Here is a 20,093-nt window from a genome sequence, read left to right as displayed (position 1 = left end):
TTTATTTTTTTGCCAAGCTGATAGTTGAGAAATGGTTATCTCAGTATGGTTTTAATTTGCATTTCTCTAATTGTGAGTAAGGTTGAACATCTTTTCATGTGTTTAAAGACCATTTTATAATTTTGTGAATTGTTTATTCATGTCTCTTCCCATTTTTCTGTTGAGTTTTTATAAGCATTCTTTATATAGATAGGAATACTAGTCCTGTATCTGTGATAAATGGTGCATTTATTTTTTCCCTCTTTATCAGTTGTAAGGTTTTTTTTGCCATGCAAAAATTTTTCATTTTTTTCCTTCAAATTTTACTTTTTATGTAGTCCAATTTATACTGTTTAAAGATTGTCAATGGAGTTTTGAGTCAGTAATTAGAAAGCAAGTTTTTCCCTACATGGAGTTAAAAGAGGAATTTACCCATGTTTTCTTCTAGAACTTATGGGATTTCATTTTTTCATATTTACATCCTGAGCCATTTGGAGTTTTTCTTATGCATGGCATAAAATACAGATCTAATTCTATCTTTTTCAAAATGACTTCCCAGCTATCCCAGAACCACTTATTATGAAGTCTGCCTTTGCCCTAGTGATTTGAAGGTCCTGTTTATCATATATTAAATTTCTTTTTCTATTTTGAGTCACTTGTGGACTTTATTTTCTGTTCTTCTGATCCATTTGTCTCTTCATGTGTCTGGACCACACTTTACATAGACTTCAGAGTATGTTTTAGTGTCTGGTATGGTTTGTCTTTGTGGCAGTGTTCTCTTGGCTGTTCTTGAAGGTTTGTTTGTTTGTTTGTTTGTTTGTTTGTTTGTTTAGAGACAGAGTCTCACTCTGTTGCCTAGGCTGGAGTGTAGTAGTGCAATCTTGGCTCACTGCAACCTCCGCCTCCCGGGTTCAAGTGATTCTCCTGCCTCAGACTCCTGGGTAGCAGGGATTACAGGCGCGTGCCACCACACCCAGTTAATTTTTGTATTTTCAGTAGAGACACAGTTTCACCATGTTGGCCAGGCTGGTCTTGAACTCCTGGCCTCAGGTGATCTGCCTGCCTCGGCCTCCCAAAGTTCTGGGGTTACAGGCGTGAGCCACCGCACCCAGCCAGGTTTATTTTAAATTTGAACTTTAATATCAACTTATCTTTTCTATAAAAAATTTATTCAAATTTTCAGGCCGGGTACTGTGGCTCACGCCTGTAATCCCAGCACTTTGGGAGGCCGAGGTGGGCGGATCACTTGAGTTTGAGACCAGCCTGGCCAACATGGTGAAACCCTGTCTCTACTGAAAATACAAAAATTAGCCAGGCATGGTGGTGTGCGCCTGTAATCCCAGCTACCCAGAAGTCGGAGACAGGAGAATCACTTGAATTCCGGAGGCAGAGGTTGCAGTGAGCCAAGATCGTGCCACTGAATTCTGGCCTGGGTGACAGATCAAGACTCTGTCTCAAAACAAACAAAATTATTCACATTTTCTTAAATTTGTTAACTTGGGGAAAACTGACATTTTCATTCTTTCCAGAAATAGGCAATGTGTTTCCATTTGTTTAAGTCTACGTTTGTCTTTCAGGAGTGTTTTAACGTTCCCCTTGTATAGGTTTTGTATATTTACTTTTTTATCTTATTTATTTTTTGAGACAGGGTCTTGCTCTGTCATCCAGGCTGGAGTGCAGTGGTGTGATCTCAGCCCACTGCAGCCTCCACTTTCCAAGCTCAAGTGATCCACCTTATCTTCCCAAGGAGCTGGGACTACAGGCACACACCACCACACCCAGCTAAAATTTTTTTTTTTTTTTTTTTTTTTTCAGAGACAGGATTTTGCCATGTTTTCCAGGCTAGTCTCCAACTCCTGGGTACAGGCAATCCTCCTGCCTTGGCCTCCCAAAGTGCTGGAATTACAAGTGTGAGCCACTGTGCCTGGCCTGTGTATTTATTACTAAGTTTATTCCTAAATAATCTCTGTTGCTACTATACATGGAGTTTTCTCTACCATTATTTTCTCTGCCTATTATGTATGTGAAGACTATTTTTGTGTGTGTTAATTTTATATCCTGCTACCTTGCTGAATTATGTTATTGTTTCCATTAATCATTGATTGTCTCAGGTTTTCTAGGTATACTATCATTTTATATAGAAATTGTTTTATTCTTTAATGCCTCCAATTTATCTCTTCAGCTGCATTAAGTACGATGCTGCGTAGCAGTGGAATGAGGGAGCTCCTTTTTTAGTTCCTGATCCTAGTGGAAAGGTGTGGCACACACTTTTGTGTTTTACTTTTGCTCCTGCTGTTGTTCCTACACCCTGGGGTGATCATATTTCTTTCTTCTCTACCTTTCAAACTTTTATTTTTTACCCACACTACACAGATGTAGCCCTTTCAAACTTTTATCCACCCTTCAAGGCCTGGCTCAAATGACACTTCTCCTTTTGAAGCCTTCTAATTCTAGTCAGAACATTTAGTTCATCCTATTCCTTCGTTATTTTTTAATTTTTAATTTTTTTTTAAATGGAGTTTCACTCTGTCGCCCAGGCTGGAGTGCAGTGGTGCTGTCTTGGCTCACTGCAACCTCTGCCTCCCAGGTTCAAGCAATTCTCTTGCCTCAGCCTCCTGTAGCTGGGATTGCGGGCGCCTGCCACCACACCCAGCTAATTTTTGTATTTTTAATAGAGACAGGGTTTTACCACGTTGGCCAGGCTGCCCTTGAACTCCTTACCTCAGGTGATCCGCTCTCCTCAGCCTCCCAGCGTGTTGGGATTACAGGCGTGAGCCACCGCCTGGCCCTATTCATTCGTTATTATGCCACACGATAATTCTTTATGTGTACTTTTACACCACTAAGCAGAGTAGGAGCTGCCCAAGAGCAGGCCTGAATCTTACCTCTGTGTTCCTAGTGCAGAGCCAGGAATTGGCACAGCTTCTGCTCTGCCTTGGGATATCTTCGGGTGATATCACAGAATTCCAAAATGGAATCAATTTTAATTGAGTTTATTTTAAAAAAGAAGTATATGCGAGGTGTGCTACTTTAGGAAAAAGAATTTTCAAAATTAAATTATGATAGATATCGCCATATTCTAAACAATGACCAGTGGCTTTTTCTGCTGTGGATTTTTTTTTTCTTTTCTATTTGAGTCAGAATCTTACTCTATCACCCAGGCTGGAGTGCAGTGGCATAATCTTGGCTCACTGCAACCTCTACCTCCTGAGTTCAAGCGATTCTCCTGCATCAGCCTCCCAAGTAGCTAGGATTACAGGCATATGCCACCACTCCCAGCTAATTTTTTTATTTTTTGGTAGAGGTGGAGTTTTACTGTTGCCCAGGCTTGTCTCAAACTCCTGACCTCAAGTGATCTGCCCACCTTGGCCTCCCAAAGTGCTGGGATTATAGGCATGAGCCACCGCACCTGGCCATGCCCAACTAATTTTTGTATTTTTTGATAGAGCCAGGGTTTCACTGTGTTGGCCAGGCTGGTCCCGGACTCCTGACCTCAGGTGATCCACCTGTCTTGGCGTCCCAAAGTCTGGGATTATAGGCATGAGCCACCGTGCCTGACCCACTGTGGATTTTTCATTAAGTTTAAACCAGAAGTTATACACGGCTCTTGGGGGCATCAAAATAGGGACAATATGTATATTAGTAAAAAAAAAAAAAAAAAAAGATTTTATAACTCTCTTCTTACCCAACTCATATTGGATTTGAGGTTAATTTCTGGTTGCATGGGTGTTCTCAAGGTTCCTCCATTAGATTACTAGACATGGAGAAGGGCCCCATTATCCAGCCATATGAGACTCACAGGCTGAAGGTGGGGACAAGGGAGGGTAGCAAATAGTGTTTAAGCCAGTAGCAAATTCAGGGCAGCTCTCAAAGATTAAAGAAAACCTCAGCTTTCGAGTCTCATACAGCACCACAAACATCATCAAGAGCTCTTTGCATGTGATGATGTACATGGGCAGACACAGGTGCTATATTTAGGTATTTTCTAGCCTTAGGATCTTGACCTTGGTGAAGACTAGACTCTTTAGAGGCAATTGAAACCATGCCTCCAATTGGCCGGACACAGTGGCTCATGCCTGTAATCCCAGCACTTTGGGAGGCCAAGGCAGGCAGATCACAAGGTCAGGAGATCGAGACTATCCTGGCTAACACGGTGAAACCCCATCTCTACTAAAAATACAAAAAATTAGCTGGGTGTGGTGGTGGGCACCTGTAGTCCCAGCTACTCGAGAGGCTGAGGCAGGAGAATGGCATGAATCCGGGAGGCGGAGCTTGCAGTGAGCTGAGATCGCGCCACTGCACTCCAGCCTGGGTGACAGAGCGAGACCACGTCTCAAAAAAAAAAAAAAAAAAAAAAAAAAAAAAAAAAACCATGCCTCCCATTATGGCCAGATCAGTATGCTAGTTTCCCAATGACCCTCTAACAAATTGCCACAAATTTAGTGGCTTGAAACAACATGAATTGAGTATCTTACAGTTCTGAAGGTCAGAAGTCCTAATTGGGTCTCACTGGGCTAAAATCAAGGGGTCATCAGAGCTGTGTTCCCTTCAGGAGACTCTGGGGGAGAATCTGCTTTCTTGCCCTTTCCAGCTTCTAGAGGCCACTTCCATTCTTTGCTTTGTAGTTCCTTTCCAGCTTCAAAATCAGCAACGGCTGGTTTTTTCCACACAGCCGCACTCTGACCTTAACTCTTCTGTCTCCCTCTTCCATTTCTGAGGATCTCTGTGATTACACTGGGCCCACTTGGCTATTTCACATCAGCAATTAGAAACCTTAATTCCAATTGCTACCTTAATTCCTCTTTGCAGTGTGACATAACATCTTCAGAGGTTCATGGGCTTAGTATATGGACCTCTTTAGGAACCATTATCTTGCCTACCACAACTTATATCACAGCTGTCTGGGGAGCAGGTTCAACAGCTGCAAGGCAAGCCTTGCAGAGGGCATCTTCACCTTCTGAGATGTGAGGATGACCCAAGAACAGGGCTCATTCATTTGTTCTCTTGTGGTACCGTGCAGCTCCAAATATTTCTTGAGAGCTGTGTCCTAGACAGCCATGCTAGGGATACTACAGTGAACAAAATAAACAAGCTTCCTCAACTTATTTAGAGACTAGAATGGGTATCAGGTATCGGGACTAGGGTATAGGTATAACATAGTCACATGACTATATAATTTTTAAAAAGCTGTGTTTAGTTCAATAAAGGAGAAGTTCAGGGTGCTTGGAGAAGACTTAATGGTATGTACTGCCTTAATCCAGGTCAGAACGTCTTCCCCTTGAAACTGGTGTTTGAGCGGAGCTGGAAAGGATGAGGGCATGGGGGTGGGGGTAGAGCTCAGGGAGGGCGGCCTGTGCAAAGGCCCTGGCAGGGGAAGGAGCCTGGGGACTTGAAGGAGCTGAGGGATGGCCACTGTGGTTGGAGATCAGAGCCAGAGGGAGATGGTGGCACAAGGGGAGGCTAGAGCGCTTGGTAAGAGCCCAGATCATGTTGGAGAGTCCTGGAAGCTGTGCAAACGGCCAGAGTACCTGGGTATTTAAAATATTTGAATGGCTTTATCTGGGAGGGCTGACAGAGCTGAATGTTGACCAGATGACTTTAGCCGCTAGTGTTATATGAAAAACGGGCTTCAGTGAGGCAATAGTCACCCAATTGTAGCATCTGAGAGACAGTGATTACTTAGATGAGAAGTGGAGAGAGGTGGCTGAAATAGTTCATTTAGGAGCCAAAACTAGCAGGACTTGGTGATGGATTGGTTATGGGGGTTAAGGAAAAAGGTCTTAGGTTTGGAGAAGTAGATTCAGGGCTTAGTAGGACCATGAATTCAGTTTTGGATATGTTAAGGGAATGCTACTTGCATGTAAGCGAGTAAAGACCAACAGTGCCGCCCACCATCTTCCTCCCTGCAAGAGAGCTCTACACCAGACTCATAAGGCCTCAAATGGCCACAGCGCTGAAGTTAAGAAACCCAAGTTCAGTGGCTGCTTAGAAGAGGGCAAGCCAGCTGAGCTAAGAGCAGCCAGGAGAGTACAGCATGAGAAAGATGTGTCAGAGTGAATATCAAGTGGGGAGGACTGAAAATGGGTCCTGACTTTAAGGATGTGGTAAATTCTAGGGGGGTTTCTGTGATATGGGGGTCAGTGAGGGAGAAGTTTTTTTTTTTTTTTTAAGACAGTCTTGCTCTGTTGCCCAGGCTGGAGTGCAGGGGCGCGATCTCGGCTCGCTACAACCTCTACCTCCCGGGTTCAAGTGATTCTTATGCCTCAGCCTCCTAAGTAGCTGGGATTACAGGCATACATCACCACCCAGCTAATTTTTTTGTATTTTAGTAGACAGGGTTTCCCAGGCTGGTCTCGAACTCCTGAGCTCAGGTGATCCACCCGCCTTGGCCTCCCAAAGTGCTGGGATTACAGGTGTGAGCTACTGTGCCTGACCTAGAGAAGCTTTTTTAAAGTATAGTTAAAGAGTAGGAGAATGAGAAGATGGAGACAGTGGGTGTAGACAGGTCTACAAGTAGAGATAAAGCGGTAACTGAAGGAAATGGGATAAGGTTAGGCTATTTGTTTGTTTATTTATTTATTTATTTAGAGACAGAGTTTCACTCTTGTTGCCCAGGCTGGCAGTGACTCAATCTCAGCTCACTGCAACCTCCGCCTCCCAGGTTCAAGTGATTCTCCTGCCCCAGCCTCCCTAGTAGCTGGGATTACAGGCACCCGCCACCACGCCCAGCTAATTTTTTGTATTTTTAGTAGAGACAGGGTTTCACTATGTTGACCAGGCTGGTCTCGAACTCCTGAGGTCTCGAGCTCAGGCGATCCACCTGCCTCAGCCTCCTAAAAGTGCTGGGATTACAGGCATGAGTCACTGTGCCTGGCTATTTCTGTATTTTAAAGATAAGAAGACTGGGCCCAGTGGCTCATGCCTGTAATTCTAGCACTTTGGGAGGCCAAGGCAGGAGGATTGCTTAAAGCCAGGAGTTTGAGACCAACCTGGGCCACATAGCAAGACCCTGTCTTTATGAGGGGAAAAAAAAACAAAACTGTGCATAGTGTTGCATGCCTGTAGTTACAGCTACTCCAGAGGCTGAGGTGGGAGGATTGCCCAGGAGTTTGAGGCTGTGGTGAGCTGTGATCACACAGCTGCACTGCAACCTGGGCAATAGGGCAAGACCTGATCACAAATAAAAAAGTAAAGATGAGAGGCATTTGAGCATTTGAAAATGCTAATATTCTGAGGGGGCTGGGATGCGGAGATAGGGTATGACTGGCTTTAACCTGGAAGGGTGGCTTCTGCTGTAGCAGGAGAGGAAGGAAAGATGGATGAATTCATCCAGTGGCCTACAGAGGCTTCCTTGACCTCTGCCTTTCACAGTCCTGGTGGAAGCTTTGATGGCTCAGGAGGGGAGTCAGCAGCAGACCATTGATCCCAAACTGAAGATTGTCATGTGCCTTTGAAGTCAGGGAAAGGTATAGTTTTAGGACTTGTTGGACCAATAATGAAGGTTCTGGGTGTTCTATGAACCATCACCAGCAAAGAGGGATATAATACTGGTCAGATTTCTGAAGAGGACTGTCACCTGGAGCATTTAATGAGCAAACTTTCTCTTTGGAATCAACAGTGCAGTTCCTTTTTTCCCTCCAGTTTTCTTGCATGTTCTTTGGAGCAGTTTCTTCTGACCAGCAAGAACACTTCAACCACCCTTTCGACAGTCTGGCAAGAGCAAGTGACAGTGAAGAGGACATGAATAATGGCAGTTTCTCTATATTCTAATGTTTAATGATGTCTGAGCTGGCCCACAACCCAGTGACTGGCTCATTTGCCCCTCAAGCACGAGTTTGCATGTTTAGTGTCTAAAAGAGGTTGTCCAGGACTTCCTTGGAATGGAGGATGGGCTTTTAAACCACATCACCTTGTGCAACAACCATATCTAGAAATAGCTGTTTGTCAAGTGTATGTAACTTGCTTTAAATCCATTATGCTACTTGGGAGGCAGAAGAGTTTTCTGTGAAGGAAAAATGCCCATTAGAGTTATTCAATTCAATGCATGTTCACCCTAGAGCTTTTAACATCTTTGCTAGTTTTATAAAGGTATTTAAACTTTATTCAACAGCCATTTGGAGTGCATCAAGATGGCTTGAAATGGAATTTTGTGATTTGTAGTCAGGTATCTTTTGTATTTGATTGCAAACATTTGGATTTTAGTTTTCTCATGTAATACCATGGCCTTTTTTGTCCATTGTTTTTTATATTTTAAGTAGAATAAACTCTGGAAAAAAGATCAAGAATAAAAATATATAGTCACTTTCACTTGGTTTTTTTAGACGGAGTCTCACTTTGTCACTCAGGCTTAAGTGCAGTGGTGCCATCTCTGCTCACTGCAATATCTGCCTTCCAGGTCCAAGTGATTCTCCTGCCTCAGCCTCCAGTGTTGGCTGGGATTGCAGGTGCGTGCCACTATGGCGGGCTAATTTTTTGTATTTTGTAGAGACAGGGTTTCACCTTGTTGGTCAGGCTGGTCTTGAACTCCTGATCTCAAGTGATCTGCCCACCTCGGCCTCCCAAAGTGCTGGGATTACAGGCTTGAGCCACTGCGCCCAGCCTGGAGTGTTTTTACGTATTATAAAATTTTATTTCTGGCTGGGTGCGGTGGCTCAAGCCTGTAATCCCAGCACTTTGGGAGGCCGAGACGGGCGGATCACGAGGTCAGGAGATCGAGACCATCCTGGCTAAAGCGGTGAAACCCTGTCTCTACTAAAAAAATACAAAGAAACTAGCTGGGTGAGGTGGCGGGCGCCTGTAGTCCCACCTACTTGGGAGGCTGAGGCAGGAGAATGGCCTAAACCCGGGAGGCAGAGCTTGCAATGAGCTGAGATCCGGCCACTGCATTCCAGCCTGGGCAACAGAGCAAGACTCTGTCTCCAAAAAAAAAAAAAAAAAAAAAAAAATTTATTTCTTAACCTCAAATTGTTCTGATTTTCAGATGTGATTTTTTATTTTGCAGTGTGATGCAGAAAAGAATTTAATGGAAGTGATGCCAAATATTTCTGTATTATCTGACATAGAACAGTATCCTCCACTGCTAAGACAGCCTGAGTTTGGAGTGGAATAAGGTGGAAGACAAATGTCTCTGTTCTTTGGCCCTTTAAGAGTTAGCTTTTTACCTATACAAATGGACTAAAAAATCTGGCACGAAACATAGTTATGTAATGTCTTATGATGTGTGCCTCTCCCTCCCCCAAACCTGTTTACAGTCAATTATAACCTGACAAACGAGACTTTTGTAACATCTTATTGTTAAGTCTTTCTGAAACCTTCAAACCTAAGGAAATGTTAACTGGCAAGCAATTGTAGTTTAGACTTTGTGAGAAATTCATAAAGGTGGTGGAGTAGATTAGCATGCTTTAGAACTGTGAATAGAGTTCTAACTGAAACCAGAATGAATTTGGCTCTTGTAGCTTAGTAATGAGTCATAGCTACCCACAATAACCTAATAAAAACTCAAGTTCATCCCAAGATGTTCCTTAGTGAATGAAAATGGGCCTTAACCAAGCTTTTTGTGGTAATTGGCAATGCCCACATAATTTCAACTAAGTCCTTTCACATGGTAGGCTGAAGATTTATGTATCTTATGCTTACACTGATGATTAATACTGAATTTCTGATATTTCTAACAAATGCAGATTTGTTAGACACAGGGAGCTTTTATACACAAGAGTAACTCTGTAGGTCTCTGCTGAGGATAACATTTCTGGTTCATTCATTGAAATAGGCAGAGGGGTTTAGGTCTTGAAAGCATCATCATCAGTAATAGCCTGGATGCAGCATTGGACTATTAAAGATAGTTAACACTAGTGGGGCATAGTGGCTCATGCCTGTAATCCCAGCACTTTGGGAGGCCCAGGTGGGAGGATCACTTGAGCCCAGCAGTTCAAGACCAGCCTGGGCAACATGGTGAGATCCCATCTCTACAAAAAATACAAAAATTAGCCGGGCACTTTGGATTTTAGAATTTGGATACAAAGTGCTAAGTTGAAATACAGTCATCTGTTGCATAACAAAGTTTTGGTCAATGATGGACCGCACAGACAGTGGTGGTCCCATAAGATAATGGAGTTGCCCTATACAGGTGTACTGTTTTTTGTCTTTCATACCATAGTTTTGGCTGAACCATTTCTATGTTTAGATATTAAAATGCTTACTGTTGTGTTACAACTGCCTACAGTATTCAGTACAGTAACATGCTATACAGGTTTGTCGCCTAGGAGCAACAGACTATCCATATAGTCCAGATGTGTAGTAGGCTAGATCATCTAGGCTTGTGTCAGTACACAATGATGAAATTGCTAAGGATGCATCTGTCAGAACATCTCTGTTGTTAAACAACACGACTGTACACCAGATTTTTTTTGTAGTTTCCCTCTATACTTCCCTCTATATATGGAAGGTGCAAAGCCTCAGCTGGGAAAAACTTCTATAATTTACATTCAATTGTCAGTCCATATTGATGAATTTCTGAGGAAGCTCACCTGATGTAGTGAAGCAGCCAGTTGGAGCCAGTTAAAGTAGTAGCATATATTCAGTGCTAGAATGACTAGGAGGCTTAGAAATGAGGACTTGAGACGAACAAACTCAGTGTCAAGGGCTGGTGTCTCACTTAGTTACTATTCAAACCAAAAGAAGTACACAGATTAGTATAAATACTATGTTTATTAAATATCTTTACAGTTTATTTAAATGTATTTACAGAACTATTCCTGCATAAGTTATAATTCAGACATCCAAATTCAGGTAATTGCCTCTTGGGTAATAAGACAAATAATGATAGTCTCAACAGAAAAAAAGCAGCTCATTAGTATACACACAGATTCTAATTTGCTTCATTATTTAGCCATCTTTGCCACAAACTACCTGCTAACAGTTAAAATTTTGACATGGACACATTTTAGTTGAGAAGTTCAATTTTGCAAAGAATTTAATTTTAAATAAATAGAATCCAAATATGTTCTGCTTCATGTTTTGTTTTATAAGCAGATTTTGGTTTTTTGATACTGTAAAATTTTTAAAATGCAAAAATGTGATACAGTTTCCAGAGAAACTGAATGCTGTAGCTTCTACCAAAGACAGCTGGTATAAGGTGACCTAAGGAACCATGAACTTACCAAAAGTACAAATGTTTACAGTTCGAGCCAATATCTTGTTTACATTCTCCCAAACACTCAAAGCTGACTCAATAAATTCCCACGATTCCTGCCTAACTTGTTACTTGGTATGGTGGGCTAGGGGTACTGAAGGTGGTTTCCATCTCCGGGCTACTGTCCTATCCAGAACACACGCAGCTGATAGGAGACGATGCTCTCCCATCACGCAAAGCTTGAAACCGAGTTTCTAATCTAGACACAGCCCAACCCCCAGACATGCATACCTGGAATGGATTCTTTTGTGACTTAGTACCCATCAACCATGTCAAGCAAATACAGTAACTCAGGACAAATAACTTGTTCCCCCTGCCTCCCATTTCTTCTTTTAGTTTGCAGAGCCTATAGACTCTATTGCATCTCCATTTGGTAAATTTTTTTTTTTTTTGTGCGCAGGCAGCTTAAGTTCATAGGAAGAAATAAGGTTCTGATATGTTTAGAGTGCACATTTTAAAACAGAACAAAATAAAAATTTCAAGCATGTGATAAAAATATTGATTTTTATAATACAGTATTGCTTTATAAATATAGATGGAAAAGCTATAAACTTTACTGGTCTTTGGTGCATCCAGAGAGGGATAATTTGCCATTTGTAAATTAGAAATCCAAATTTTTTCTTTTGTTATAAAAGTCCATTACATGAGGCAAGTGTGTGTGTGTGTGTGTGTGTGGCTTAAAATACAATTAACACACACATCAGGTTCAGAATCAGACCCACCAAGTGGTACAGCACAGTAACAACCCATGGAAGCTTGGGTCTGTGACCTGGAAAATTCTACTATGGGTCCAACACAGCCTCTGACCACTGAGAGTAGGAGAGATACTTGTTAAGCAGCACTCCAACTGACCCCCCCGGCAGTCATAAAATTAAGTGCATAACACAAAAAGAACAGGGGAAAATAGAGAAAATATTTTATGTCACTAATCTATAGGCCAGATCCAAAGTCAATTCCACTGTGAAACTCAATTCTTGCCCCACTACTTTCAGTATCACTGGAACAAACACATTGTCAATTTCTAACAATCATTTCTCAAAAAGGTAAGCTGAGTAAATGAGTTGTGTATAACACCACCAATCTAGCTTTACAAAGATTGTGTTTGACAGGTTAAATGAGAGCAGAGAAAAACCAGAAACTTGACGAGCACTGCTCTTACCAGGAATTAAACATAGGCGTTGGAAAATGAATGCAAAATATATCCAGATCATAAGGCTACATACCTCTTACCAAAAATAATTGAAAACCTAAACAAAAGAGCTGAAGTTGTCAATCCTAATATAAATGTCTTCCTTCTAACAAAACCCTTCTGGATGCAACTTTCTTTACTTTTTAAATACACAGAGACTGCAAATAGTTTGTGCAAAATAAATACCCCGCCACTTGCCACTCATGCTTCTGTGTTTTATCATAGCATGATTTCTCCTTAAATAGAGTCTTTCTCCAGACCCCCCACCCCGCCCCCACCTCGTCTACCAAAGAATTCTGTTTTGTCAAGTTAGGGTAGTTAAGGCATTCTGACATGTAATTAAAGGTGATTCAAAATAGATTATCTAACATTATGCCAATTTAGGAATAGTAGATAAATTACTGAACGGCTTACAAATGAATAACTCATTCTTATTATAAATGAAATGCCTGTTACAAGCATGATGCATTGAAATATAGTAATGACATGTACATGGTACATGTTAAACAATTTTAAATAAAAGCTTGACAGTTACTCAAATATACAGTACAAATTCACAAAACAAAATCTTTTAAAACAAGTTGAGGTAACCTCAAACATAAATTTTAATGCAATAAACCAGGGAGTCAGTATCTCCTTTAGAGAAAGACTTTCTATATTCTCAAGTAGATTCTCATCAGGTTTAATTGCATTCTCATCTATACACCAATGTTACCTGACTTATATATAAAACATGGCTTTAATTTAAGGATTTCTAAGTATATATTTTTTTCTACCACCAAGTTAATGAAGGAAAAAACTGACCCAAAAATATATATCTTTACAGCAGTCCACTTGTACACAAACCTTAAAAATAAGTTTCAGCTTGCAGATAATGGGAAAACTGAATGCGGGGTAGTTTTGTAAGGAAACTATACACTGCAAAATGGCTATTCGGAAACTGTAAACATTAAGCTTTGATTCAGAAACCCCTACATTTCTGTGTGGGGTAATTGTAAATGTCAGATCATCACTGGGAATTTTCCTCATGGACGTCTGTGCTGCTGCCGCTGCACACAGTGCTCTCTCCACATGGACTCACTGGATTTGGTGCATGCTCTATAGAAAGCAAGGCTACTAATAAAAGGTCTGAGAGTACAAGTATGGGTAGGTAGCATGACCACTGAAAGCCAACAAAATTCAAAGTTACAGTTGTTTGTTCTCAACCCTTCAGGCCTTGGGCCCTAGAGTTCCCATTCGGGGGCATCCTATCAGACAACTAGGAGGAATTTCAGCCTAACATTAAATTTCTAGGCTTTGAGGGGTTTTACAATCTTGAATAATATTTCCATAAAAAAATACTGGTAAAGTGTCTCCCCCACCCCTCCTGGTGATCAGACCTTAGCCTGTGATTTGGACTAATCAATAAACTGCCAAAACTTTAACCACAGGAACACAAGCATCTTTTTAAAAGCATGAAATATTTGCACCCATAGAACTAAAATGGATCTTTCTCCCGATTTGTAACAAAAAAGCTTCTGGGATCAAAACTGTATAACCCAGAGCAATGTTTTAGAGCAGAATCATAAGCCCCTGAAAAATAGGAGTTTATAACAAAGACATAAAGCCACACCAATCATCATAACAAAGACTATGCCTGTGGAGTACACATGTAACATTTCTTTTGATGAATAATGTATGTTTCTAGATGTATCATTACGTACAATTTGTGTTAGACTTGTACAATCCCTTTAGCACACTAGGATTCTGAATTCACTTTACCAACATTACTCTCTTCAATACTTCAACTACTTTTGAAAAGAAACAGCCACGGTGGCACTGAACACCTCCATCCCCATCATGGAAAGAACATCGAGAAATGAAGGCCAATCTTCAAATCTTGGATCTCTTCAATTGCTGCCGGCAGATATGAGCTAGTGAATGATAGTAGTGGTTCTCAACAAAGATCTCAATGGGTCTCAAGAAGACAGGCAAAAGACTTACATCACTGGCCATTGAGATCAGTGGCAAAGAAATGTGGTCCTGCCAGCAGGATCAGCACACATGGCAGGGGAAATTTGGGATGATGAAAGGAAAGGCAGGACTCGACACCTCGGCTAGTCTGTATACTCAGCCACTATTGAAAGAAGGACGGTGATGTCATCCGGCTTTCCACCTACAATGAAAATGAGAACCTATCAGTATATTTTAAAAGGAAAAGTCAATAAAAAATGTGTACTTAAATAAGTACTAGGAGACAAATGCTTGCATTCCAGGCAGTTTTGGTTTGTCAGTATACCCTAGTAGAATAAAGAAAAAAATATTTGATAAAGAAAAACAGTTAAGCAAAACTCCAAGAAATTATATGAAACTGAAGCTTAAAAAAAAAAAAAAAATCTTCCCTGCTCCTTTACAACAGGAGCTCTATTCAAACAGCCACCACATCCTCTGTTCACATCAATCACAGAGAATCTGACGAGAAAGTTACATGCTTCTATACCCACAATCCTAATTTAGACAAACATATCCAATGTTTTGAAACTAGGAATAGCCTTGTATTCTAATCTGCCAAGCAGCTATGGCATGCACTTTTTTTCTATTTTAACATTTTTTGGAGGACTAAGAAATGTTTTACATGTCATAAAATTATATCAACAAGAAACTGACTAATTCTACTAGCTCTGATATGCTAGCACCAACATGTCGTCCCAGCCCTGAGACGGAGCCACCGGCCTGCTCCCAAAGTCACACATCATGCAGTAGATAGGACAAGTCTTCAGTCAAGGGCAGTTTCACATTGCTTCCCTCTTCAAACCCTGCTGTGGCAATTTGGCAGGCAAATACTGTTGAGTCCCACAAAGCCAGAGGAAGGGAGAAGCGAAATGTCAGACACGTGAAAGGCAGAATGTTAAACTGTTAGGAATGTCCACGCACTCTGGGCAGAGCTCAGAGGCCTTTTGGGCTCAGGTCCAAGCATTGCGGTGGCAGCAATAAAGGGCTTCAGGTTCCACCTGCCTCTGCGGCCAGTGAGGTTCAGTTCTGAAGGGCATGCTGTGTGGGGAAGACATAACGACATGCACTTGCTCTCATCCTCCTGACCTTGCTGAAAGCCACCAGTGCACAGCTTGGGGGCTGGGAGAGGACACCTCCACAGTCTCACCCAGAGCCCAGAATGCTCCACTCTACTGACACCATGTCCCCAGTCCCTATGACCTTCCCAAAGAATGCTTACCTCTCACATTTAATCCATTGTCACATGCAAACTGTGCAAAAGGTGACATATAATTTGGGTCATAGGCCAGCTCATGAGCTTGCTCAGCAATGCTTCTTGCAGTCTGTTGTATACTCTCATAATTTGGATTCTAAGATAAAGCATGAGGAAGTTATTTTACCATAATGCTCAAGACAGTAACATTTATCTAACCACCTTTTCCATCATTTAAGTTTTATTCTAGTTAGAAAAGACATTAAAACATCATGCCCTGGCTAATATGAACAAGATACCAGTGCTGCCTGCACAAGGTATCAATCAGAAAATCCTTTGCTATGGTGGCCTTATGCCCTAAAGTTTGGATTTTCATTTTTGCATTTTTCCCATTTGAAATTCTTAAGGTATTCTTGCTAAAATAGGATGAACTGAAAAGGCAGATTCTGATAGCCTTTGAAGGATACTTCAAAAACTTCCCTGCTTAGGAACACACCCTGGCCAACCCCAGTTTGCCTCCAAGAGCTGCCAGTTGCTGTAGTGAAAATACCTTCAGAATTTTGTATCAGGAGGAGATTCCTGTCTAGCTGTGAAATCTTGGGCCATAACTTTATCCTTGCTGCTCCAACTTCCTCATCTGCAAAACGGGGATGGGAACACGAGGTCCACTTCAGCTCTAGTTTCAGTATAACGACAGGTCTCTGCTTCAATGTCACCTCCTCAAAAAGGCCCTCCCTGACCAATCTATCTAAAGTAGTAGCAGTCCCTTCTACTCTCTATTCCCTTATCCAGCTTTGTTTTTCTTCTTATTTAGCACCCACATTACATCATAGATTTACTTCCCTGTATTTATCTATTTTCCTCCACTAGGATGTAAGTTCCATACAGGTAGGGACTGTGTAGATTCTGCTCACCACTGTGTCACCACACAGAACACAGTGCCTGCGACAAGGAAGCACCTCACACTGCACTCCACAGACAAGGCGTGGCACTAAGGAGTTCCTACACAGGGCTGTAGTTAATCCTCACTGCAACCCTATAAAAGAGGATCTTTAGGATGCCCCATTTTATGTGAAGAAAGTACTGCTTAAACAGTTTTAAGAAACCCTAGATCTCAGCAACTTCAATAAATAATTAAAAAAAGAAAGAAAGAAATGTACCCAAAGTCATACTTGTTAGAGGTAAAGACTCATGAGAAAAAGACTAATTTTCCCCAGAGTGTGTTCACAAAGCCAGGAAAAAGTTGAAAGCCTAGTTTTCACCTCCTTCCTCTCTCTATGGGAGAAACCCAAACTATTTGGTTACCGGTGGCAGCTCAGGTCACACTGAGGCTTCCAGCGGCCTGCTGCCTTTGGCTGGCTCTGGCATGACTATTTCCTGTCTTTGCCTGATTCAACACCTGCTGGGTGTGTTAGAAGAATAAAAGGAGAAAAGACAACCAGGACCCAACACCATTAGACACCATTAAAATGCAAATAAAGATACAAACAAGAAATGCCCTCCATCTAGACTTTTCCTACTTTTACCAGCCTATGAAAAACTTGGGTAGGAAGCTTCTTTTTCCAAGTGCTCTAATTATTTGAAAGACCAGAGCTATTATTAGTTTCCTGAAATTCACAAAATAGTTATTTCCAAAACTACAAAGAGATAATGCAACTGAATCCATAAAACTCAGCTGTCCAGAGAGGGCCACTGTTCCCAAGAGCTAACCTTTGAGTTAATTACCTTTAACTTTTTTAGCTCCTGAAGGATCATATAATCAGGCATGTTGTCAAAGAGTCCATCTGTTGCCGTCAGGATAATGTCTCCTAACTGGACATCAAAAGACGTGCTATCAGCAGCATCCGGACTGTGGCAAGGACAGGAGAGGGACAAAGTTAAAAAGGCCCTTTAGAGATGAGTTCAAAATGTCCTACAGGCACTATTTTACAATGTAATAAGCCTTCTGCAAGAAAAACTAATTTATAATAATGTAATCAATATTTTAAAAAAGTCACTCTGAAACTCCCAACCCTGAAAAAAGTTAATTGAAAACTAATATAAAATGTTTCAAAATTTTAACTGAAACTCCTGAGTAAAACCAAGTATGATGATTAGTCACAAGTGGCCGAGGAGGAGGAAGGGTTCTCTTCTGAGTCAGATCTAACACACCTCTAAAATCCAAGTGGAAATGAGTCTTTATTCCTAATACTTTAAAGCCAAATTCCATCCTCCCTCTCTCTCTCTTTTTTTTTGAGATGGAGTCTCGCTCTGTCGCCCAGGCTGGAGTGCAGTGGCATGATCTCTGCTCACTGCAAGCTCCGCCCCTCCAGGTTCACGCCATTCTCCTGCCTCAGCCTCCTGGGTAGCTGGGACTATAGGCGCCCGCCACCACGCCCGGCTAATTCTTTTGTATTTTTAGTAAAGACGGGGTTTCACCGTGTTTGCCAGAATGGTCTTGATCTCCTGACCTTGTGATCTGCCTGCCTCGGCCTCCCAAAGTGCTGGGATTACAGGTGTGAGCCGCTGCGCCCAGCCTTTTTTTTTTTTTTTGGAGACAATTGGAGACAAGTCTCACTCTGTCGTGGAGGCTGGAGGCTGGAGTGCAGTGGCACGATATAGGCTCACTGCAACCTCTGCCTTCCAGGTTCAAGCGATTCTCCTGTCTCAGCCTCCCAAGTAGCTGGGACTACAGGTATGTAAAATAGTGCCTGTAGGACCACAGTCATTGACCACCACGTCCGGCAATTTTTTTTTTTTTTACATTTTTAGTAGAGACAGGCTTTTGCCATGTTGGCCAGGCTGGTCTTGAACTCCTGACCTCAGGTGATCCACCTGCCCCGGCCTCCCAAAGTGCTGGGATTACAGGCGTGAGCCACTGTAATCACCAGTCGCCCAGCCCACCCTCTCTTATTCACATATTTCACTCATCAGTTTCCTTGGATATTCGAATCTGGCTCCTGGGGTGCTGTGAGGGTGGGATGATGAGTACCTGTGGAGAACAACATGCCAATCCTATAAGAATTCATTCACTGCTGGGCATGGTGGCTCACACCTGTGGTAATCCCAGCACTTTGGGAGGCCAAGGCAGGTGGATCACCTGAGGTCAGGAGTTCAAGACCAGCCTGACCAACATGGTGAAACTCCATCTCTACTAAAAATTAAAAAATTAGCTGGGCGTGGTGGCACACATTTGTAATCCCAGCTATTCAGGAGGCTGAGGCAGGAAAATTGCTTGAACCCAGGAGATGGAGGTTGCAGTGAGCCAGTGAGCCAAGATTGTGCCACTGCCTTCTAGCCTGGCGACAGAGTGAGACTTGGCCAGATCACTTGAGGTCAGGAGTTCGAGACCAGCCTGGTTAGAACCCATTTCTACCAAAAATACAAAAAAATTAGCCGGGTGTGGTGGCATGCGCCTATAATCCCAGCTACTAGGGAGGCTGTGGCAGAAGAATCGCTTGAACCTGGGAGGCAGAGGTTGCAGTGAGCTAGATCGCACCATTGCACTCTAGCTAGGGCTACAAGAGCGAAACTCCGTCTCAAAAAAAAGAAGAAAAAAAAAAAGAATTCATTCACTTGAAATATCTACAGTGTACTGGCACAGTAAGGACTCTGTGTCTCCCCAGGGTCCCAAAGTGCTCATCATACATGGGTATTTATTAGTGTGCCTGGTGTAACACGTCTTCAAGAAATATCTTGGTATCTTGACTGGGCGTGGTGGCTCACGCCTGTAATCCCAGCACTTTGGGAAGCCGAGGCAGGCAGATTACTTGAGGTTAGTAGTTTAAGACCAGCCTGGCCATCATGGTGAAACCCCATCTCTGCTAAAAATATAAACATTAGCCAAGCATGGTGGCATGGTGGCGTGTGCCTATAATCCCAGCTACTTGGAAGGCCGACACAGGAGAATCGCTTGCTTCAACCCCAGAGGTGAAGGTTGCAGTGAGCTGAGATGGCGCCACTGCACTCTAGCCTGGGCGACAGAGCGAGACTCCATCTCAAAACAAAAAAAGAAAAAAGAAGTATCTGTTGCATAACTAAATGAATGAAGCAGCTAAATATTTGACTCTCCAAATTGGGGGAAAAAACTCTTCAATATACTGTTGAAGAAAAAAGCAAGGTGCAGACGGTGTGTCATATGTGCAAACATTTCCATAAAAAAAAAAAAAAGGGCAGAAAGACACACAGATATGGATGCTTCTATATGCAGAGAATAAATCTGGAGAGAATCAAAGAAACTGCTCATAGCAGGCTGTGGGTGGTGGCTCATGCCTGTAATCCCAGCACTTTGGGAGGCCAAGGCGGGCAGATCACTTGAGGTCAGGAGTTCAAGCCCAGCCTAGCCAACATGGTGAAACCCCATCTCTACTAAAAAAATACAAAAACTTAGATAGTGGTGGTGCACACCTGTAATTCTAGCTACTCAGGAGGCTGAGGCGGGAGAACTGCTAGAGCCAGGGAGGCAGAGGTAGCAGTAAGCCGAGACTGCGCCACTGCACTCCAGCAGCCTGGGCGACAGAGCGAGATCTGTCTCAAAAAAAAAAAAAAAAAAAAAACTGCTCATAGCGGCT

At 42.3% G+C, this 20,093-nt stretch overlaps 2 protein-coding genes across 14 annotated transcripts in view; one reads left to right on the top strand and one right to left on the bottom strand.

Moving 5' to 3' along the window:
- LOC105493420 (RAD9 checkpoint clamp component B) overlaps positions 1-11,622 on the top strand; it is a 39,943-nt gene extending 28,321 nt beyond the window's left edge. For 7 of the 10 annotated variants that reach the window (XM_011761039.3, XM_011761037.3, XM_011761036.3 and 4 more), the window contains one exon: positions 7,621-8,192. In XM_011761039.3, the coding sequence (XP_011759341.2) occupies positions 7,621-7,749 (129 nt within the window). In that variant the 3' untranslated portion in view covers positions 7,750-8,192. Of the gene's footprint in view, positions 1-2,161; positions 3,616-7,620; positions 8,193-8,980 lie in introns of those variants that run through there. The other 3 variants (XM_011761032.3, XM_071071113.1, XM_071071111.1) reach the window with 2 other exon arrangements.
- The window catches only part of LOC105493421 (protein phosphatase targeting COQ7), a 48,889-nt gene continuing 39,301 nt past the window's right edge, over positions 10,506-20,093 (bottom strand). Inside the window, exons 4-7 of one of the 4 annotated variants that reach the window (XM_071071115.1) lie at positions 17,269-17,392; positions 15,571-15,700; positions 14,451-14,514; positions 10,506-10,640 (exon numbers count right to left, since the gene is read on the bottom strand). In XM_071071115.1, coding sequence (XP_070927216.1) covers positions 14,456-14,514; positions 15,571-15,700; positions 17,269-17,392 — 313 coding nt within the window. In that variant the 3' untranslated portion in view covers positions 10,506-10,640; positions 14,451-14,455. Of the gene's footprint in view, positions 10,641-11,411; positions 14,515-15,570; positions 15,701-16,093; positions 16,181-17,268; positions 17,393-20,093 lie in introns of those variants that run through there. The other 3 variants (XR_003020868.2, XM_011761041.3, XR_011608842.1) reach the window with 3 other exon arrangements.

This window comes from Macaca nemestrina, chromosome 10, assembly GCF_043159975.1.
Source record: "Macaca nemestrina isolate mMacNem1 chromosome 10, mMacNem.hap1, whole genome shotgun sequence".
Classification (NCBI taxonomy): domain Eukaryota; kingdom Metazoa; phylum Chordata; class Mammalia; order Primates; family Cercopithecidae; genus Macaca; species Macaca nemestrina.
The sequence above is the reverse complement of the archived record's forward strand: the minus strand, read 5'-3'. Positions and strand labels throughout refer to the sequence as shown.